Source organism: Megalops cyprinoides, chromosome 19 (assembly GCF_013368585.1).
Source record: "Megalops cyprinoides isolate fMegCyp1 chromosome 19, fMegCyp1.pri, whole genome shotgun sequence".
NCBI classification, from domain to species: Eukaryota; Metazoa; Chordata; class Actinopteri; order Elopiformes; family Megalopidae; genus Megalops; species Megalops cyprinoides.
The window spans coordinates 274,494-297,500 of record NC_050601.1 but is presented as its reverse complement, the minus strand read 5'-3'; the positions used below and the strand labels follow the sequence as shown (position 1 = coordinate 297,500).

Here is a 23,007-nt window from a genome sequence, read left to right as displayed (position 1 = left end):
GCGCCGCTAAACGCCGCAGCGCTGCGCGAAGCTCTGACAGCAGCGCAGGGCCCAACCCGACCAAGTTCATCTGCACACAACATCCATACGCCTAACGGAGTAAAAGCAGCATTCTTACCATGAACTTCTGTCCTTTCCCTACGACAGGGGCAAGGCTTCAGGGGTTTGAAGGCAAGGTGCAATACTCGCTGTTATTTCGTTATTTGTGACATTTTCTTGACGCCCACGCAACCCTGAGCAGCTCGCGCTAGCCTGACAAATGAAACGCATTGCTGCGCGAGAAGGAGCCGCTCCCGCTATGCGCGTTCACGCACAGCATTGGCCCGTCTGAAAGGGCGAGCGGGTGTTCGCAGTGACTCCACAGCCCGACTCGTTTATAAAACCACCAAAACCGCAGGAGAGAATTTGGTCACATTTGCAGAGCGTGAGTGAAAACACGTGTCCAGACTGGTACTAGCAGTGCCCATTGGTAACTGGCATAGCATGTAGCTCAGGTTCTACTAACAGGCGGCTGCAACACTTACAATGTACAGTATACTTCTAGAAAACAGTCAACATCCATGTTACACACATGTAACACGGTGTTAGTGTGGTGAGAGTATAACTGCCTTTGGCAGTGTTACAGTAGGGGGAACTGTAACACTGTTATAGCTGAGATCATCACGGCAAATAGGACCATATAAAGAAACGGCATTACAGAAGACGCATGTCTTCCAAATATACCGTACAAATACTTAGAACTTACCAATTTCTTCTGTTTCATTCATCCAATGACTAAAATATTCAAATTAGATTTTCACGTAAAGAATAAACAAAACTGACAGTGTAAGCGTTCAGCTTTTGAAACAAATAGTGTTTTGAGCATGTCTCAGATGTAAACACGTCTGTATAAGTAACTAACTTCTCAGAAATAACTTCTCACATAGCAAAGACTATTACTGTGGTTTTGAACTTACAGGTTTTGATGATGTTGACAATCATGTAACTTCAGGGAGAACAGCTGTCCCATATTGATATGCACAGTTACAAACACTGTACCTCAGGGTCTGCCCAGTTTACCATTTAAATTTCACCTGCAGAAGAGATCCCTCTAACACTCCCGATTTCCTGTGTTGGCTTTGTTCCATCATTTTGGCTTCAGCATTTCATGAATTCTTCCAGTTCATGAGCACCAATCAAAGGTGGAGGCTGTTCTTCTCGATGTTCCACACCACTGATTCTCAATCCTGCTCCTGGGCCCCCCTGCTCTGCACGTTTTCCATCTTCCCCTGCTCTACCTACCTGACTGAACTCATCAGTGGCACTTTTGATTAGCTGGGCACACCTGATTTAATCAATTTTCAATCAGGTGTGTTTGGAGCAAGACTGGATAGAAGATATGCAGGACAGGGGGGCTCCAGGAGTAAGGTCGAGAACCAATCAGAGGTCGGAGGTCACCAGTACTGAACACAGACAACACACCCCCTCACACTCAGGCAGACGTGCACACACATCTTCAGCGGCTGTTTACAGTAAGAGACGCACTGTAACACACAGCTAGAGAACACCGTTTTAATGTTGCCACAGAAACAAACAAAAGCAGGACTGTCAGGAGGCACCTGCGCAGAGAGAGGGAAAGCACACCTCAGGCAAGGACTCGTACACCTCCGTGGGGTCCCAGGTGCTTCAAACTCTCCTCCTCCTCGTACTCCTTCATGGCCTCCTCGATGCAGAGCCTCACCCGGCCGTGCACGCGCTCCTTACAGGACTGCAGCTCATCGCTGAAGGCGTCCTGGACTGCTGGTCTGCAGTCTGCAGGAGACACGCACGGGGGGCCCCTCAGCACGGGGAAGGGTCCCTTCAGCTTGGGGGGGGGGGGGGGGGCCTCAGCACAGGGGGGCCCTTCAGCATGGGGGAGGCCCTCAGCACGGGGGGGGCCCTCAGCACAGGGGAGCGAGGCTCGCTCATTCCAAAACTTCTCTCATTCTAAATTAGTTGATGGTTTTGGGGAAGTCCTGTGTTTTTCTGTAACCACTGACCTATCAAATTCTGACAGCTGTGAAAGGTAACACGGGCACACAGATTTGGGTCACATTGAAAAACAAAACTCGTTTTCTTGTTCTGCCATATCTCACACTCTCTGCTAAGGACACATGTGTCACATGCTGTGTCAGGTCATTTTTTGAAAGAAAATATTTATCTTTGTAGCTCAGTTTCAATGGGAAACATGGTGGGTAACTGACTATAACCCCAGCAAAATAAGACTTTCAGGACAGTCTCTAGTGCCAAAAGCCTGCCCTTATTCTCAGCATCAGTCAGTGACCTCAGCTAGCTAAATTTACTACGATCTCAGCTAGCTAAACTGACACACTAATGGTTATGGGATTGTATTTAAGTACATACACACACAAAGACAGCGTCTGTGCACACACAAACACACCTTAATCTTGGCAAAAAAAATGGCGGAAGCAGCCGCGGGGGTCCACCTTCAGGCTCTTGGCCAGCTCCAGGATGAACTGTATAACAATGGTCTGGTGGGCAACCTGCTCCATCAAAGCATGTTTATGTGAGAGAGATACAGAGATCTGCTGAGTCAGAGCATGTTTCTGTGTGAGAGAGAGAGAGAGGGAGAGGGAGAGACAGAGCATGAGGGAGAGAGAGAGAGAGGGAGAGAGAGAGAGAGAGAGGGACAGAAAGAGAAAGGAAGTGACTGAGCTCAACACTGTTCTGTTCTGAGTTTTCCTCCTTTGGTAGGAATGTATTGTTGTATTCTGTGTTTCACTTGCTTCAACAACAAAAATGTATGCCTGTTAGGAGAATAAAGCTGAATGAAGTGAGAGAGACTGACTCCCAGACAAACACAGGCTGCTCTGTAGACTTTAAAAAGGCATTTGATTCAGTTTGGCATGAAGGATTATTCTTTAACTTCACAGTGCTGTGGCGGGCAAAACTTACAATATCATCAATTTGCTTTTAAAGAACACAAATGTGTAATACAAATTGGTAATAAAGAACAGAATTCTTTTCAAACCGGGGTGTGGAGTGAAACAGGAATGCAGCGGGAGTCCAACAATATTTATATCACTGAAGTGGTGACAGTGCTGGAGCCCCTGCTGTCACTGTGAGTGACAATGAAATTCAGGTCAGTTCCTGCTCTGTGCAGCAGGCATGACTACACTGTCCCCCACAGAACAGGAAACACCACACAGGCCGTCGCTGTAAACCACACACACACACACACACACACAGGTGCGCGTGCAATGGTTGGTCAAAGAAACATTGGTAGCTGAAAACTGCCAGCAGTCACCGCGGTGTGCTCCACTCCGCCCGTTGGGGGGGGTGAGAGAACGGAAGCAAGGGGAAAGAGGACGCGATGCGCTAGAGGAAACCTTCTAACTGCTGTCATGGAGCCGAGATAAATTAATCCGTTTGGTTGAGGAGAAGCCAGCACTGTTCCATGGAGTGCACGCCTGCCCGCGACTCAGCTCCGCCTTGCTGTCGTCCACACCCCACACCTGCAGCTCCCTCAGCCTGTGCCTTACTCCGCCCCGCCCTTCTGCAGCTCCGCCCCCTGCTTCTCAAACTGCTCCATCCTCTACACCCGTGTTTCCCAACCCTGCTCCTGGAGGCACACTGTCCTGCATATCTTCTATGTATCCTTCCTGCTTGACTAAATCAGGTGTGCTCAGCTAATCAAAAGTGCCACTGATGAGTTCAGTCAGGTAGGTAGAGCAGGGATAGATAGAAGATATGCAGGACAGTGTGCCTTCAGGAGCAGGGTTGGGAAACGCTGCTCTACACCCTCGCCTGCCGGCCCAACACAACAAGCCCTCACTCAGCCTCAACACCAATCAGATTACCGATACATTTAGTAAAAATGGGGATTATTAGCAGGATTACAATTTTAAAATACAATTTAAAATAAAGAACGATATACTACCATGGACATGCGCACACATTACAACACTTAACGAGCCTCACAACACCACTCTGGTCTGGAGTGAAACCATAGGCAATCTTACAGTTGCCAATTCATTATCATGGCCTCTAGTGAAAAAAAAAATGCTCTCACTGGGTGGAAATTTTGCCATTATTTTGTCTTTAAAGCAGAAAAGGGGAACAGCATCACAGTACAGTGCAAGTTATGCCTTCCAGCTGTGGAAATGTTGTCACCATCCAAGGACTCGACATCTAATTTAAAGAAACATTTACAGGTAAGACCAACCGCTAACGTTAGCTACACAGAAATCCAGTTAGTTCAAGTTACTGTTAGTTAGCTAGCTAACCCGTCAATATTACCACTACTACTACCAGAGGGGGACACCCCGGCTTCAGAAAGTAAAAGTCCTCCCACGTATTTGCTCCACCCACGCACTACAGCAGCTGAATTTAATAAGCACAACTCTTCAGCCAGGTAGAGGAGCTAATTAGTGAAATCACCTTGTTTAGTGAATGGCTAGAACAAATACATGGTAGGAGTTTTACTCTCTGAAGCAGGGGTTTTCCACCTCTGACTACTACTACTGAAAACTTTTGGGACTGTCAGAGGTGGACACCCGGGCTTCTAGTCTATTTGTTGTATTTGTTCTGACAACTTTAGTACTGTTACCTAGCTAGCTACCAAGCTACCAAATTAACATTATAGTCATATTTGTTATTGAGGCAATCCAAAAGTAAGTAATGTAAAGTAAAGTAATCATGTTACGTTACTTTAATATTGTGATACTTGGATTAGGTTACTGACTACATTTTTTAACAGGTAATCAGTAATTGTATCGGAATACATTTTTAAAGTAACCTCCCAACCCTGCTTACATCACAGCCACTGCTTTCAGCTGAGGGCAGAGACTGAACGCGTTTTTAACCTCTGCTGACGGGATATATGAGACAAGCTTTGAGAGCTGCAGCGCTCTAACCTCCATTTCTTCCTCTTTCTGTTTCCTCCAGCACGACCATCGCCCCCACCCCCAGGGGTCACCCGTTTCAGCAGCACTGGAGTACACACTGCAATTAATCCCAGGAAACCACAGAGACTTGCTTATGTTTTCAAAAACGTTTAAAATGATGGGGAGTTAAATAAAGTGCTTTTGCGGTTATCCTTCACACTAATCTGCACACTGAGTCAGGCAGCAGCTGCTTCTGCTTCGGTTTAGCTGTGTGTGCGACTAATTGCGGTCCTGCGCGTCCAGCTCATCGGCGCATAAGCACCGTGCGTCCGCGCAGTGCTGGGCGAAGGAGAAACTCCGTGTCAGACAAGCGTGTGAAGGCTGCAAGCAGCCAGCTAACGCTAAATGGCCAGGCTGGCTAAGTGCATCAGCTTGCTAACTTCTCACACTTCCGGAGGATCTGACTGTGCACTGACATAGCAGACAATCTTTACATCAACCTGGCAACACAGCACACCTGTGATTCACACTGTGCTCACAGGACGGGTGCGTTACCGAGCTAGCAACCCTAAGCCATCAGCCAGCGCTGAGTGTGGCAGTAGCACGGCTGACATGCAGCTACCGTTAGCTGGATAGCCACTGCTGACCACCAACTACATCGGCTAACGTAGCCCACCTGCTAATAACGTCACACAAGGCTCGCATCCTGTCATGGACCTTGGCGTTTAGCCTGATGGCGTTAGCTGTGCGGATGATGCGGGTTTAGACCCGGCACACACCTGGTGTCTCCACCTGAAGAGGCTGGGGGTGTGGATGTTGGGGTGCGTGTCGGCCTCATCGTCGGACACCTCGATGTGACTCCACACGCTGTAGTCTATGGTGGTCATTACTGGAGCTAAACTCGGACTCTTCTCTCTGAGCTGATCGATCGGCCCGTTTCCCTGGCTACAGCAACACCTGCAGCGCGCGCCCCAACGCAGCTGCTCGCGCCAGCTCCGCGCGCCGACTCTTTCTAGAAAACTCTCTCTGCTTCCGCTTCACCGTGACGTCACTTCCATCGCTGGGCCCATCGTTGCTGAAATCAGCGCTGCGTCACCGCTGCGTCAGCGTGGCCTCGGCGAACGTCCGAGAACTTGCGTGTTGAAAAATGTTTTACGTTAAAAGTAACGCTTCTTCAGTTTTGTTGATCGATGACAGTCAGTCACCCGCAAGAAAGATGAAAAAGGCATCCCACAATAGAAAGGACCTATAGTGTTTATTAATGTCGGTTTTAGTATTGCCTACTGTAATTTTATTAGTGCAAATACTGTGAAAACAGAACACAGTTTTCAAGTTCCCAGAAATGTATATATATATATATATATATATATATATAATGTAATATGAACTATACAAACATTAATGATGTTACACATCATTACACATCATAATACATGTTATGTATACAAAACACATTGGAGAAACCAAAGTGCTAACAGAGAATCAAACCTAACACTGATGACTATAAGGATGAATAAACATCTAATGTAAACACAGACAGGTTAGGAATCTTCAGATACATGGCAGATCCAGGTGGGCTCTCTGTCACACCTGAAACACAGCAGGTAAAGTATGAGTGGAGCTGTATGCGTGCATGAGCCATGAATTTTCACAAAATGTCTGTGGTCTTAATTCTTTTCTCAAGCTTGGCTTGTGATATTCTGTATCTCCCAGAATCCCCTGGGGTAAGGTCCATAGGTGAGGACTTCCAGGTCCTGGTCCTGCAGAGGACAAAATGGAGGTCAGTGAAACTTACCTGTGCTGGCACTCTGTCCTCAGGCTCCATGCTGTTTCCCAGCACTATACACCTGCCAGAACAGAACCACACCACAGTCACTCTGCACATACCATTGTGTGCACATGTACAGCACCTTGCAAAAGTATTCACACCCTTGACCACTTCTCACATTTTACTGAATTACAAATGATATATTCAAGTTTTGTTCTGTGTGATATTTAAAAATAGTGAAATCCAAAATTTATTATTTTAAGGTGATATTGGCATTTGAAAATATTTTGTAAGAAAAATAATAAACTGAAATACAGTGTTTGCATAAGTATTCAAATTGACTTACCATTGGCCAATGAACAATTGAAGTAACTGTTTCATTTTCTAGGTTAAAACTCTGTTTAAAGATCACCGGTCAGGCTGTGACTTTGAAGGAAAGGTGTAAAAATGAAGACTAAAGAGCATTCTATGGAAGTTAGCAAGCACTGCTGAATCAAAAATCAGGAAGTAGAAGCTGCATCACACCACCCAGGCACTGTCTAGAGAGAGGCAAACAATCAGGCTGAAGGAGCTACAGAGTAGAGGCTGACATTTTTTTGGGAATCCTGTGGGATTCCCGTGGGATGGGAGTCAATTTCACTATTCATCACATGACTGGGACGGGACAGGAACAAAAGTGATGAAAAAATGCTAGTCGTTCCATTGTGTTTTTTTATTCTCTCCTGTCGGCTCTGGTGGCTGGTTGCTGATTGGTTACAGGCAGCCACCTGTGTGGATTGATGACGCATGAAAAATGCCATTGCCAACAATGGAATTGGAGTCAGACAGCGTTGCAACGCAGAGTAAAGGACAATGATCCATGTATCACAGTGACAGAGCTTTATGTTTCTGTGCCCTTTAGTGAAGGCATTTTTGGTCTTTGGATTAAGGCAATGTATCCCTAATGAAATACAGTGTTCTTGGTACTGCCAACGTACTGGACAAATGGTGTGAATAAAAAGCTATGCAGTAGAACACAAAGTAATCTAAGAAAAGGATGACGAGAACATCAAATCAAAATCACTGCATTGCCTAAAGACTGAAAAAACACAGCACACGGAGTCATTCTTCCGGGATTGGGACGGGGCAGGGATTTTTTATTATGTCATGGGATTGGGACAGGACAGGAGTGTTTTTATGGGAGTTGGATGGGCATAGGCGGAGTTTGCGGGGAGGCAGGAGGGGCATTTCAGCGGTTCAAATGTCACTACATCGCGTCTAAAATATGTCCAAAATTAATCGAATTAATTACATGCTTTGTGATTAATCATTCTAAATGAATCGCATATATCAATATTTGCCGTGAGAAGCATTTAAAAATATTTTAAAATATTCCTAGCCAGCCTGCAGTTGGGTATGATAAACAATAGTTAGCTAGCAAGCCTACCGTATATCTAGCCCGTCCATGTATGCGAAAAAGTAGCTCGGTAGCCTGTAGTGGGCTATGATTAAAAGTGGCTTGCTTGCCTACCGTGTAGCTAGCCTTTACGCGTATGATAAAAAGTAGCTGACGAGTCTACTGTCGGGTATGAAAGTAGCTAGCTAGCCTTTTCGTGTATGATAAAAAGCAGGAAGCTAGCTAGCTAGCTAGCTAACCTGCAGTCAAGAAACTGTTTGTGTTGCTTGACAGCACGTGTAAATATAATCCTGAAGGAATTATTTTTTGTCGTCGGAGCCAAATAAACGACAAAAAACATAATTTGTCTCAAATTGTCGTTACTTGATAAACAGCCTTGTTTGTGGAACTGTTGTATAAAAGCAATATTACACTCGAGGTCGTGCTGTTATACTGAATATCAGCAGGGCTGTGATTATCTTCGGTACTCGGCTTGCAGCCTCAGACCTACGACAGAACCACAGCCGTGCTGATATTCAGTGTAACAGCACTCACCTCTCGTGTGCTGTTGCTTAAATGCACAGTGACGTATGGGGTCAAGGGGCATCATAGAGTGTGATTAATCTGCGTTATTTTTTTGACGCATTATTTTTTCTATAATTAATTAATCAAAATTAATGCGTTAGTTTGACAGCCCTACATTAATGCAATAAAATAAAATGATTGTAAGAAATAAATCTGAATTCTATTAATTTTGCTTTTGTAATAAATTCATTTTTGAGCCTTCACACTCCAATCACCTGTTATAGTGGATAGTGATAGTGATAGTGGGCATATACGCGAGATGCAAAAAAGGCGTTTACTTCTACACTAGGTAGGACGCTGGTTATTTAATTAATATATATGTATTTTACAAGCCTACTGTAACAACAGGCGAGCATGTTTCTGAACATTTTCTAATTGTGCGCGTGTGTGAGCGCTATAAGTTGGATATGAGTGAGTATGCATATTTCATAGTTTTCAATTTAACATGAAATTAGTTCATGTGTACACTAAATGTTTTAAAAGGGTACATGGGAAATGAAAGCATAACATTAAAATGTAAACAAATTGATATTTCACTTTTAACAGACAGTTTATATTTACTTTATGGTCAGTGTGCTTCATTTGTTTGCGCTCATGTGTGAAAGACAAATACCCTGCGTAAGCCGATGTGTGATATAGTACAAAGTGGTCAGAAACTGATTTGATGCGCTGTGTTGTTTGGCTTTACGGCAAGCTTGGCACTATTGTCTTGTTACTGTATGTATATGTGTAACACGCCACGCAATAGTTGGACTGTGTACTGACGTCAGTTAAACAATGTTTGCCCCCCCCCCCCCCTCCCCCCAGCGCAAATGTCAAACTCCGCCTACGGGGAAGGGACAGGAGTGAAAATCCACTCCCGTGTCACCCTCTACTACAGAGTTCAGTGGCTGACAGTGGAGTAAAGGTGCACCAGCCAACAATATCAGGATCTCTGCACACAACTGGCCTGTATGAGAAAAGCCATTACACAAAAATAACCATCTCAAAGCACGTCTGGACCTTGCCAGAAAGCATGAGAGTGACCCAGCTAAGATGTGGGAAAATATTTTGTGGTCAAATGAGACCAAGAGAGAGCTTTTTGGCCAAAATTCAAATCGCTGTGTGTGGTGAAAATCTAACACTGCCCCTGCTTCAGGGAACACCATCCCTACAGTGAAGTGTGGTGGGGGCAGCATCATGCTGCGGGGATGCTTTTCATCAGCAGGGACCAGGCATCTTATTAAAACTGAAAAATGGATGGAGCAAAATACAGGGAAATACTGCATGAGAACCTGCTTCAGTCCACAATAAAACTGAAGCTTGGGAGAAAGTAAGTTCATCTTTCTGCAGGAGAATGATCCCAAACACAGGGCCTGAGCATCGCTGGAGGGGCTCGGGAACAGAAAGGTGACGGTCCTACAGGGGCCCAGTCAGAGTCCTGACCTCAGTCTCACAATCTGTGGCACTACTGCAGTCTGCAGTATTGGTGGCTATATTACTGTGTGGGGTTGAATACTTGCATGCAAACAGGATATTTTAGTTTTTATTTTTCTTAAAAATATTTTCTAACCTAAGTTTCAGTGTTTTTAAATAAAATGTCACACAGATCAACATTTCAATGTATCATTTTAATTCAGGGAAATGTGAGGATTGGTCAAGGGTCTGAGTATTTTTGCAAGGCACTGTATGCGCGTGTGTGTGTGTGTGTGTGTGTGTGTGTGAGTGTGAGGGATGTCCCACCTTTGTGTTTGATCTTGACAGTGAATTCCTTGGTGATCTCCCCCAGCTGGTTGGAGGCCCTGCACGTGTATCTGTGGCTCCCGGGGGGGAGGAAAGAGGAGGTCACCAGGGTGTGGTTCTGCGTCTCCTCCTGGGACTGTGGAAGCAGCCAGGAGTACACAGGAGTGGGGTTCCCCCAAGAGTGGCAGTTTAGCCAGACCCCCTCCCCCTCTATCACCTCCAGGACCTCCTCATCAGGAGTATAGAAAGAGGGGGGGTCTGAGGAAAGAGGCAGGGATCGTTAACACAAACAAAACCTCTACGAGACCAACACCCCCATTTTCACACATATTGGTACAGCCCACTCTAATATTGCCATCCCTTCCTCTGTACCATATTTCAGCCACAGTTTAGCTCATTCATCTGTAATGTGCCTCATTAGTTTGACTTCTGCTACTTCACACCATTTCACTTTGCGGAACAGAAGCACCGCTACCACTGATGTTAGTGATATAGACAGTACTGATAGACTCACAGTGATGGTGATGGTATAGACAGTACTGATAGACTCACAGTGATGGTGATGGTATAGACAGTACTGATAGACTCACAGTGATGGTGATGGTATAGACAGTACTGACAGACTCACGGTGATGGTGATGGTATAGACAGTACTGATAGACTCACAGTGATGGTGATGGTATAGACAGTACTGATAGACTCACAGTGATGGTGATGGTGTAGACAATACTGATAGACTCACAGTGATGGTGATGGTATAGACAGTACTGATAGACTCACAGTGCACAGTCACATTGAGGGGCTCAGACTTCACTTCAGGGGGGGGTTGTGGTCCTTCAGGTCCCAGTTCCAGCTCTGCCACACAGCTGTACTGAGCTCCATCGTCAGCTCTGCTGGGCGTGATCGTGAGGGTGGAGGATACTTGGACAGGTGTGTCAGGTGTGAGGTCAGAGAATGTGTGATTGTAAACTTCTGTTGGCCCCCTGTACCACCTGAGGGTGAGGTACTGTACAGGAGCGATGTTCTGCACCTCACACTGGAGCTGGTACTGTCTCCCCTCCACCATCGGGCCGGTGTGGTTCAGGAGCCCGATGGAAACACTGTCTGGAGTCTCTGCACAAACAGGGGAATAAAAGTGAGGAGGCAGAGGTACAGGAAGTCACATCAGACAGAACTTCCTGTAGTTCTCTCATTCCTAAAGCACCCCAGAGCTGGAGGAGTGAGAGTGATGTCAGATTGGTCCCACTCTTACTCCTACAAGTAAATGCAATTTTGCAAGATGCTTTAGACTTACAGGTACCTCTGCAGGTATTTAGGTGTTCTCGCAGGCTGGAGCTGCACGTTTTGATTGCACTTTTTTTCCCAGCACACTTTCTGCCTGTTTTTTCCAGCTGACCCCTATCCACATTCTGTGCAGTGATCTTCAAACTAATCGGCATCACCGCCATCACGGGTCCCTGCATCACAGTCGAGTAAAGGTCAGGATAGGAGTTAGGTGGCTGTGCTGAGGGCAGAGGGGAGTCGCGGTTACCATGCTGAGGGCAGGGGGGAGTCGCGGTGGCCGTGCTGGCCGTGCTGAGGGCAGGGGGGAGTCGTGGCTCACGGTGGCCGTGCTGAGGGCAGGGGGGAGTCGCGGTGGCCGTGCTGAGGGCAGGGGGGAGTCGCGGTGGCCGTGCTGAGGGCAGGGGGGAGTCGTGGCTCACGGTGGCCATGCTGAGGGCAGGGGGGAGTCGCGGTGACCATGCTGAGGGCAGGGGGGAGTCGCGGTGGCCGTGCTGAGGGCAGGGGGGAGTCGCGGTGGCCGTGCTGAGGGCAGGGGGGAGTCGTGGCTCACGGTGGCCGTGCTGAGGGCAGGGGGGAGTCGCGGTGACCATGCTGAGGGCAGGGGGGAGTCGCGGTGACCATGCTGAGGGCAGGGAGGAGTCGTGGCTCACGGTGACCATGCTGAGGGCAGGGGGGAGTCGTGGCTCACGGTGACCATGCTGAGGGCAGGGGGGAGTCGCGGTTACCATGCTGAGGGCAGGGGGGAGTCGTGGCTCACGGTGACCATGCTGAGGGCAGGGGGGAGTCGCGGTTACCATGCTGAGGGCAGGGGGGAGTCGTGGCTCACGGTGGCCGTGCTGAGGGCAGGGGGGAGTCGTGGCTCACGGTGGCCGTGCTGAGGGCAGGGGGGAGTCGCGGTTACCATGCTGAGGGCAGGGGGGAGTCGCGGTGACCATGCTGAGGGCAGGGGGGAGTCGCGGTTACCATGCTGAGGGCAGGGGGGAGTCGCGGTGACCATGCTGAGGGCAGGGGGGAGTCGTGGCTCACGGTGGCCGTGCTGAGGGCAGGGGGGAGTCGTGGCTCACGGTGGCCGTGCTGAGGGCAGGGGGGAGTCGCGGTGGCCGTGCTGACCGTGTGGAGGGCAGGGGGGACTCGCGGGGCCCTGACAGCTTGGAGAGTGTTGTTTTATCCTGTAACCCAAGTCCTGAAGAGGAATGTCTACAGTGCAACGAGCTGTGCTGAAGACCACAGTCACAGCGGAATCCCTTCTTATTGACCCGTAATTGAAGAGTTTATTTATCTGATTTTTTTCAAGTATTTACCAGCCATAGCAAACGTCATTACAAGCTAAGGTTGTGTCCTTGGCACTCTCTCATTGTTAGGTAAGGCTAACCTGTTGCCACTCTTAGAGGAAGCTAGCTGGCAGATCAGGGGAGCTCAGGGGCAGATCAGGGCAGCTCAGGGGCAGATCAGGGCAGCTCATGGGCAGATCAGGGGCAGATCAGGGCAGCTCAGGGCAGCTCAGGGGCAGATCAGGGCAGCTCATGGGCAGATCAGGGGCAGATCAGGGGCAGATCAGGGGAGCTCAGGGCAGCTCAGGGGCAGATCAGGGGCAGATCAGGGGAGCTCAGGAGCAGATCAGGGGAGCTCAGGGGCAGATCAAGGGAGCTCAGGGCAGCTCAGGGGCAGCTCAGGGGCAGATCAGGGGCAGGTCAGGGGCAGGTCAGGTGCAGATCAGGGGAGCTCAGGAGCAGATCAGGGGAGCTCAGGAGCAGATCAGGGGAGCTCAGGGGCAGATCAAGGGAGCTCAGGGCAGCTCAGGGGCAGATCAGGGGAGCTCAGGAGCAGATCAGGGGAGCTCAGGAGCAGATCAGGGGCAGATCAGGGGCAGATCAGGGCAGCTCAGGGCAGCTCAGGGGCAGATCAGGGGCAGATCAGGGGAGCTCAGGAGCAGATCAGGGGAGCTCAGGGGCAGATCAAGGGAGCTCAGGGCAGATCAGGGCAGCTCAGGGCAGCTCAGGGGCAGATCAGGGCAGCTCAGGGGCAGATCAGGGGCAGATCAGGGGCAGCACGGCTCTGCGTTGCTGCTGTTTCAGCCCTGAAACCTGGGGGGAAATCGCATTTCATGACACTGTCAATGTGCCACTCAATGGCGTATTCAAGGCCCTGTTGCTGACCTGTGGCTATTGGTTGATTTTGAGTCCAAAAATGATCCATTGCTTTCTGTAATTTGCTCTATTGGAATATTTGAAGCATGTCAACAGTGGAGTACTAGGCAAAGCTTGACCATCATGGCAATAGTATCCAAGGGGGCGGAGATTTGCAAAGGGTCCATCGTCGCAACAGTATCCACGGGGGCAGAGCTTTGGGTCCTGAGCGCTCTGTTTTGGTTTCCTCTGAAAAGCATTCTCTGAACAGCATTTACAGACAATGCAATTATAGAAACACATATATTTTAATTCACTATTTTGATTGCCATGGTTACAGATATTCCTGTCACTATTTAGCAAATGCTACATTGGGAAGAAAGTTAATTTTGCAGGATAGATAACTGACAAGATAGGCTTGATATAAGTGACCATGGTACAATACATATTTAGCAATCTCAGTTAGCAATCTTAGAGACATTACCCAGCTTGCTAGTCAGCTTGATGGATGCTTGTGATTACAACGCCGCTGCTGCACTGATCACCTAGCTAGCTATCCAGCTACCTTAACTAGCTAATAGTAACACACTCTGTATACCTAGTTTTTTCATTTCAGACATAATGTTTGTCAAGGTATTACCAATAGCCGTGTAGCCTATCAGTAAATTTCATTACGTTGCCTTGTGTAGCTGCAGTAGCCACACCTGGAGCCTAATGCTGCCATTTAAAGTCAGTTGCAACAAGACCTTTCATTTGAAAGATTTGATGGAGTCAGATCAAATCAGATCAGGTCACTCAGATGTTATTATAATATGCGGTAGCCTGATTTCAGAAACATCAGGACAATCACTTGCTCTGCTGGTAATGGCAAATACCCTAAACTATCTCCTGTTGGTCAGAGAAGGATTTAAGATGTTTCTGTACTATAACATCTGATTTACTCACTGTAGAGTTGTTATACTCACTGTAGACCTGATTTACCTTACTTTAGACCAGTTTAACTCACCATGCAGCTGCACTCACTGTACACCAGGGTTACTCACTGTAGAGGACGAGGTTGAGTTTTTCCTCACATTGCCTGGGTGTTGTGTAGAAGACTCCATAGCAGATAGGCTCCTCGATCCAGTCTTTCAGGCTGTCCACACCCCACTGGACAGTGAGGTCTTGCTGTGTGTGGGCGGAGCCAATGGCCGCCTCCCAGCCAAGCACGCGCACAGGCCGCGAGGCCACACAGCTGACAGACACAGAGTCTCCAAATCCCACCACCGCCCGCGGGGGGCGCAGCTCCAGAGAGCAGCCCTCTCCGGACACTGCAACACAAACACGGCATCAATGCCACAACACCATCATTCGCGGAACAACACAGCATCATCTTCCGAGAAACTCCTCAGCAAACCGCGATACGAACATTATTTTATCATTATAACACATCACCTTCAAAAGGTGACGGAATGCCATCATTGTTGGAGAACATCATTGTTATCAAATTATTTTATTCATAACACGTCTCTATTGTATCCAACATCAGACGTTAGCGTTCAAGTCTGAAATCGGAGTAAAATTACCGTTGAATTTCCTACTGATCTCACTCAACAACTCCGCAACGCATGCAAGTGCATAAACACCTGCTGAAGTCAGTTCAAGTGTATATAAGATAGGTAGCCTTTTCAGGAAATCAACAAAGTTCATAGAATGCTGGACGTTTATGTTTTCCAGATATTGTTATATGCTTGTTCTCTTTGCACTTGCATAAACGTGTATATTTTAATAGTAACTGAATGCTGTCCATATAACTAACGGATTGATCGAATATTTGTAAATGTAGGTTGGTGCGGGGATGTCTCCTCAGCTGTCCAAAACTCATCATCGTGCAAATACGCGTGTGGTTGTAAAAGTTGATACGGCTTCTTAAGCACTGGATGCAATGCTATGCATACCCGGATAAATAAATGATCCAAACTTCGAAGCGCCAGCATGAAGTCATTACATAAGCGAGACTCTATGTAGGGCAGAAGTCCCGCGCCGCCGTCCAAATGGCTGTTTCCGTTGACCCACATGACAAAATCGTTACAGAGAAAATGTCAGTGGCGCCAAAAAGGAGCAGAATTCCCCCTCCCCAGAATCCTACCTGTGCAAAGCACGCTGAGAGCTACCGCCAGCTTCAGATACTCGAGCTCCATTTTGACAGAGGCTTTGCTGAAGTCCTCTTCGGGTCTGCGCTGAAGTCCTTGCAGGTTTCTGACTTGGTTGCGCTAGGCAACCTGAAAGTGCAGAGCGGACAGCAAACAAAAGCCCCCCCTCCCCCCCCCCCGACCGTCCCCTCCGTGCCCTCCACGCGGTGCGAGTGCAGCGGCCCTGGGAACGCGCCGCGCGGCCGAAATGCTTTTCATACCTTTTGCTCATGGTTAGACTGGATCGGGTAGTTTGGAGTCGATCGCACATTGGCATTGGTTAAAAATTTATTTTCTTATGCCAGAAACTCTATTCTTTGCCCTTTGTGCTTATTAAACGACCATTCCGTTTGCTTTGTCAGTATACTTGGTGTGGGTCGTCATCTCAGGCACGAATGCTTTGGGCAAGTCGAAACGAATGTCTGGCATATTAAACTTTTCTTCATAACACGTCTCATCAAACGCTGATTTAATACCCATCGTATACTCAGTTCTACTCATGAGGCATTGGCTGTCAGTAATTTAATATGATCACAGTGCGAGTTATGCTAGTATGGGTTTTAATGCAGGTGACACGGGAAACTGGGAGAAACATTCAACAAATTCAATAACCTGTGGAGGGCAGTGTTTGGTGAAAAGGAGAGTCCAGATAAAGCTGTGCGTATTTCGCACTGAACGCAAGCTTCCTCGGAAGAGCTGCATGCCGCGGTGCTCGGGTAGCGGGGCATCAGGGGCGTCTTCCCTCTCAGCGAGGGCGTCTGCGTCGCGTTGATGTCTTATTGGGAGGCTTATTGGTTTGTGCGCTGATTGGGAGGCGCGTCTCCAGCAGCGGTTACGCTGTCAGCCGTACGAGTAAATAACTTCCTGTACATCCTGACTCATCTCCCGGTTCTGAGGAAATTCTGTGGAAGATTGTGAGAACAATTTCCATCAAGCGGCATTCCTGCATGCAGTGTCAGGGTTTGGTGGGGTGAAGAACCCCCCCCCGGGTTTACGGAGACTGGAGCTGTGAGTGTGCCTCACTGTGGGCTGAACATCTCTGCCCAATGGAAGCCCGCTGGACTCTGCCCAACCATATGAAGTCATGCAGTTATTGGGTGTGTGTGTGTGTTTGAGTGTGTTTTTGCTTGTGTGTTCTGGAAGCCTGCCTGAAAGCCTCCTTAGAGCAGCCACTGGCACGGTCGGCATGGAAACCCTTTTTGTGGTTGTACGGAGTGACTCTTGGCCAGCCTGTTTCCCATCAGCCACTGTGACACAATGAGGGGAGAGAGCCCTGCGGGGTCCGCGGGGGAGGGGCTGTGGGGGCGGGGGGATCGCGGGACTCGCGCATGCTGCTGTGTGTCAATGAAGCTGGAAATTCCCACCCCTCTGTGGCCAGCAGGGGGCGTGTGGGATACTCACACACCGTGCTGGGACTGAGGATCCAGTCTATGGGAACGTTCTTTCTTACTTCTCAGAGGCAGACCGATATTCTTCAGAACAGCTTTTTCATTTTCTTTAAACACATATGTTGAATGCAGACTCTGAGACCTTTATGTCACATTTATTAACCCAAGTCTGTATCACAGATTCATTTACACTGTGTAAACCAAGCTAGATTTGGATGTCTTGATCTGATATTAAGGTAATCTTGCAAGTAATCATATGATTTTTATTAAAAAATAGTGATAATTTAATGACACATTTAAAATTTTAACTCTAAGGAATTAGGTTGTAATTTTTAGTGTTTTATGTAGATAGTGGCACTAAATGTATTTTATTACTCCCAAGAATTTCTGAACACATGATTCTGGACTTCTGCCGAAATCTCTGTACCCAGAATTCTCTGCAGACAGAGCCACACCCCATGCACCACAGTTTATACTCTAACTAATCATCACCATAGCAACCAGATATGTATCCATATGATCTTTATTCTTTCACTGTCTGTTTCAGACTGACGGCCACAGCCTGCAGCACTGAAAGCTCAAATATGGGGAACTGATCGGATGATCTACCCTCCTGCAATGTGCATGTAGCAGAAGCTGGGACTGAATATTGCAACAGTTCTGTGTGAGATGCCAAGCTACACAACTCCCCACACCGAAAACCAAAGCTTCTCTGTGGAAACGTTACTTTTACTGTTGGACATCCATGTCTCATATTTGGATAGATTACAAGCTTCTGTTAAAAACAGACTATGCCTTTGATTTGATTTTACTTTATTTGGACAAAACCGTATACATGTACATTTTTAAATACAACATATTAACAGTGACTGATAATAGCATGTTAAATTAATAAAAACAATTATTTCTAATGTTTGAAATTACAGACTAAATGAAATCAAAGTGAGTAAAATTCAAACTGAAAGTATAAAGGTGGCTGTTTAGTTAGCTGCTTTGGTGAGTGTACCGCTCAGAGAAGGCACAGATGGATGAACCATCAGTGAACCTTACAGGCTCAGCTACACCCATGACAATTTAAACTTTTTCCTCTTCCATGCTGATGCATCTTCAATGATGTTGCAGCCTTTACAGTTTTCACACAAAGCGACTACTTTCTGTACTGGGCAACGTTACATTATTATCTGTGTAGCATCATACAGGGAATCATACATAGCTGACATTATATGATCAGTGTGGGTTAAACACCTCGCTCAGTGGAGAAAGGGCAGGGCCCAACCAAGGAACAGACGCTGCAGCCTTCAGGTTTCAACACAAGTTCCTACAGGATCCGCTGAGCAATAGTGCCACTCCCTCCACTGGCACAATCCAAACTAATCAGCCACTGCATTTTCAGCTGAACAACAGTCAGAAGATGGACTTTAACTTTGCTCAGGAACTATGGAGCGATGCACACTTCAGTGTGTCTCCTTTGGACCAACTGTGCAAACGCAAGAGATTTACAACACTGACACAGAGCTGTGACACCCAGGGATTCTAGAACTGTGACTGAGAACTGAGAATGTCTGGGCTTCCAGAACTCGGACATAGAACCAAAACACCTGGCAATTCTAGAACAGTCACACTGAACTGAAGAGTCGTCCTGACAGGTCACCTCAAAACTGTTCATGACAAAATAATAATATATCAAACAACACGTCATTTCAAAAATTAATCCATGCAATGAAAAGCCATATAAGTGCTATTTTGACAGATGGCACACTGTAATTTATAATTACTTTGTCTCCTGGAGGCTGAATACAGTTACAGTTACATTTTTAAAGTGAGAAATTGTGCGGAGGTGGCTGGTGAACATCACAGTGTCCTAATATGGGAAATTACAGAAGAATGATGAGGCAGAAGGATTGACAGGGTAAGCAACCAGAAATGCCAGAAAATACTGCCCCAAACAAATTAGGCACGAGAAAGGCCATCAACCCCCCATTTCCTGTTTACTGAATATTGTTTCTACTGAAGGTCCCACCAGAACAAATCAGACCACATGGGTGATCAGAGCGGAAGCGAAGGACCAGCTTCAGGGCTGCAAACTCCTTCTTTCTTTAAGCTACACCCAGTACACGTGAGAGGTCTTCAGCCATTAAAAAGGAGAAGTGGAGTGACCTGCTGAGTATGCCGAAATTTCTGCTGCACAATCATTCTCTTACTGTCAGAATGTGAAATGTAAACGGCCAGGGGCAGGGCAGCAGTGAAACTGTACCTATTAATAGTGTATGTATGTATACATGTATATAGCATGGGTGCGTAGACAGTATTTTGATTCCAAATGTAAGTCTGAAAATTGAGAATATGTATTTGTGTTTATAGGTGAGTAACCCCAAGATGGAGTTAGCTTAGCTGTACACAGTCAGCTCACCCACATGTCATATCTGCCCAAAGCAGGATTATAAGAACCATTATAACCTTTAAGTAATGTAATTATTTGTGCCTTTTGTTCAGTCAACACTTTGGATGCAATTATGAACAGGAAGGCAACAGCAATTGATAAGTCAGGAGCAGCTGTTAACCGAATAAAAGCATCATATTCATATTCTAAGGTTTTTTTTTGCCAATGTTGTGTCTGTGTGAGGACTACAGAGCTCATGCCTCAAGTGTGATACTCACTGGCGCAGCCTGGTGACCACACAGGCACTGCTGCCTGCTACTGACCCTTCCAGCTCTCGCCTGTCCACCTGCGTACTGCAAGCAGCAAAAATACAAACCTACGGCTACGCAGTACAAACTCAGCATATACTCACTAAACAGCAACAAGCTCACTCTGTCCTCCATCACAGCTGTGAGGCTTAGACCAGGAAAAGGGCTACATTTTAAAACCGATCAGGGTGAGAGTGAAAAACTGACCAGCCAGTGCATCCTGCATGTGAAACACAGACATCACCGTTCCCAGCTCACTGCATGTATACTAATCTCCAACACTCTCTTTATTTCATTATCATTCATATAAAACAACTACAAATACATAAGTAATCACTGTTCATTTCTCAGTCCTGAAACTTTGGATTTTATCTATTTGCTATAAAATAAATCATTCAACATTCAAGATTCCTGTGAACACAGATATGATTATCTGTCTGAAGGTCACCAATAAAAACACAAGTGACAGATATCACCCGCAGTTTATGTATATCTATACAAAAAACCATTGCAAATATAACCCACTACTGCCAACCAAAGCAAACTGCCCCCTCCAAATTGGTTTCTGGGGTGGAATATTCTGGAATTCTGAACAAAGCAGCCTGGTCCAGCGGACGAGCCTCCCTGCCCACTGCCTACTGCAAGTCCACAGAATGACAGTTTGTGAAATGAAGTGACACAGAGTGAAAGCGGCTACAGACGTGCATGCAAACAAACTCACGGAGCACTCAGTGAGTCTACAGTCCAGTTCAGAGGACATTTCGCAGGAGGATTCTCTGCTAAAGGCAGCCTTTCCCTCAACACAGCAGTCAGGAGGTACAAACCCCAAAACCCTCAAACTCACAAACCCCCAAAGCCCCTACAAGGTAAAAACACAACACATGCACCCCCCCCCCCCCCAGCCCCCCCCCGGCTAACTTCTCCATCCTGCCCAACCCTCTCACTGGCCCCCCCTCCACCCCCCTGTTCCCCACCCTCTCACCCCCCCCATGCCCCACCCCGCCATGTACAATCTTATATCTGCGTCCGTACTGTCCGGCCAAAGGCAGAGCTACGTCCCTGAGCTTCAGCAGCACTTGCTGTGCCTCAGATGATAGTATTCTCCCCAGCCTTTGATTTGAGGTAGACGTAGCCAGCTATGAGCACCACAGCCACACCCACGCCCACTGCAATCAGACTCCACAGGACGGTCCGGGGGCTACCTGCAGGGGAAGGGCGGGGTTAATCAAGAGTGATCTGCACCTGTGGGCGGAGCATTCCTCTTTCTGTGACAGACGACCGCCATGGCTGCCACAACTATGGGCAGCAGAGCAGCCACTGCAATCCCAGCTGTGCTTCCAGCGCAAAGCTAAAATACCTGAAACTGAACCATAACCACACACTCAACACACCTGCAACACACAGCCTGGAGGTGTGTGTGTGAGTTACTGTGCATGTGTGTGTGTGTGTGTGTGAGTTACTGTGCGTGTGTGTGTGTGTGTGTGAGTTACTGTGCGTGTATGCGTGTGTGTGTGAGTTACTGTGCATGTGTGTGTGTGAGTTACTGTGCGTGTATGCGTGTGTGCATGTGTGTGTGTGTGTGTGTGTGTGTGTGTGTGTGTTACTGTGCATGTGTGTGTATGTGTGTGTGTGTGTGTGTGTGAGTTACTGTGCGTGTGTGTGTGTGTGTGTGAGTTACTGTGCGTGTATGCGTGTGTGCATGTGTGTGTGTGTGTGTGTGTGTGTGAGTTACTGTGCGTGTGTGAGTGTGTGTGAGTTACTGTGCGTGTATGCGTGTGTGCATGTGTGTGTGTGTGTGTGTGTGTGTGAGTGTGAGGGATGTCCCACCTTTGTGTTTGATCTTGACAGTGAATTCCTTGGTGATCTCCCCCAGCTGGTTGGAGGCCCTGCACGTGTATCTGTGGCTCCCGGGGGGGAGGGAAGAGGAGGTCACCAGGGTGTGGTTCTGCGTGTCCTCCTGGGACTGTGGAAGCAGCCAGGAGTACACAGGAGTGGGGTTCCCCCAAGAGTGGCAGTTTAGCCGGACCCCCTCCCCCTCTATCACCTCCAGGACCTCCTCATCAGGAGTATAGAAAGAGGGGGGGTCTGAGGAAAGAGGCAGGGATCGTTAACACAAACAAAACCTCTACGAGACCAACACCCCCATTTTCACACATACTGGTACAGCCCACTCTAATATTGCCATCCCTTCCTCTGTACCATATTTCAGCCACAGTTTAGCTCATTCATCTGTAATGTGCCTCATTAGTTTGACTTCTGCTACTTCACACCATTTCACTTTGCGGAACAGAAGCACCGCTACCACTGATGTTAGTGATATAGACAGTACTGATAGACTCACAGTGACGATGATGGTATAGACAGTACTGATAGACTCACAGTGACGATGATGGTATAGACAGTACTGATAGACTCAACAGGACAGCCCCTGCCTACCTCCAAGAACTCATCCAGCCCTACACACCAGCCCGACCCCTGCGCTCAGCAGCAACTGGACGCCTCGCTCCTTGCATGGTCAAGGCAGGAGGTGCTCATTCTGCCAGACATCGGCGTTTCACCTACATCCCTCCCCAGTGGTGGAACAAACTCCCTGTCTCGCTACGGACAGCTTCTTCACCCCATTCCTTCAGACAGGGCCTGAAGACGCACCTCTTCAGACTCTACCTGGACTGACCCAGCACACAATTGCTGCCCCCCCATCAGTGCTGTCGTAAATTGCTGTGCTTTTTAAATTGTGCTTTTTAAATTGTTTCTTGTTGCCGCCTTTACCCTGACACTCATTGCATCGTTTGAAGTTGTTGAAGTCCGCCGTTTGAAAGTGTATCGTATTAGTTGCCCCATAGGCTGTAATTGTACAAATCTAATAGTACTGTGTCCTCAAACAGACCTTGCTCTCGGCTGAGAACTGTCTCATTGTGGAACTGTACACATCCTGTCCCCGTACTGTCGCTATACTCGCTGTATGCACTTTTGTAAGTCGCTTTGGATAAAAGCGCCTGCTAAATAAATAAATGTAAATGTAAATGTAAATGAGA

The 23,007-nt window shown here is 47.5% G+C and overlaps 2 protein-coding genes and 1 long non-coding RNA gene across 5 annotated transcripts in view; all 3 read right to left on the bottom strand.

Moving 5' to 3' along the window:
* The window catches only part of tyk2 (tyrosine kinase 2), a 15,802-nt gene extending 13,951 nt beyond the window's left edge, over positions 1–1,851 (bottom strand). For 2 of the 3 annotated variants that reach the window (XR_005005730.1, XM_036552207.1), the window contains exon 1: positions 119–273. The gene's annotated coding sequence lies outside the window, so the exon portion shown is untranslated. Of the gene's footprint in view, positions 1–118; positions 274–1,623 lie in introns of those variants that run through there. The other variant, XM_036552209.1, reaches the window with a different exon arrangement.
* A 7-nt stretch (positions 1,852–1,858) lies between these two features.
* LOC118794067 lies at positions 1,859–5,894 on the bottom strand. Its single transcript, XR_005005731.1, has 3 exons — positions 5,645–5,894; positions 2,420–2,585; positions 1,859–2,035 (listed from the first exon to the last, which is right to left on the bottom strand). It is a non-coding gene; the product is annotated as an uncharacterized LOC118794067 (long non-coding RNA).
* Positions 5,895–6,445: 551 nt separating this feature from the next.
* The window catches only part of LOC118794484 (hemicentin-1-like), a 37,742-nt gene continuing 21,180 nt past the window's right edge, over positions 6,446–23,007 (bottom strand). The window contains exons 15-21 of the mRNA XM_036552747.1: positions 21,800–22,057; positions 21,062–21,174; positions 15,854–15,977; positions 14,769–15,035; positions 11,096–11,428; positions 10,316–10,573; positions 6,446–6,625 (exon numbers count right to left, since the gene is read on the bottom strand). Coding sequence (XP_036408640.1) covers positions 6,450–6,625; positions 10,316–10,573; positions 11,096–11,428; positions 14,769–15,035; positions 15,854–15,977; positions 21,062–21,174; positions 21,800–22,057 — 1,529 coding nt within the window. The 3' untranslated portion in view covers positions 6,446–6,449. The remainder of the gene's footprint in view (positions 6,626–10,315; positions 10,574–11,095; positions 11,429–14,768; positions 15,036–15,853; positions 15,978–21,061; positions 21,175–21,799; positions 22,058–23,007) is intronic.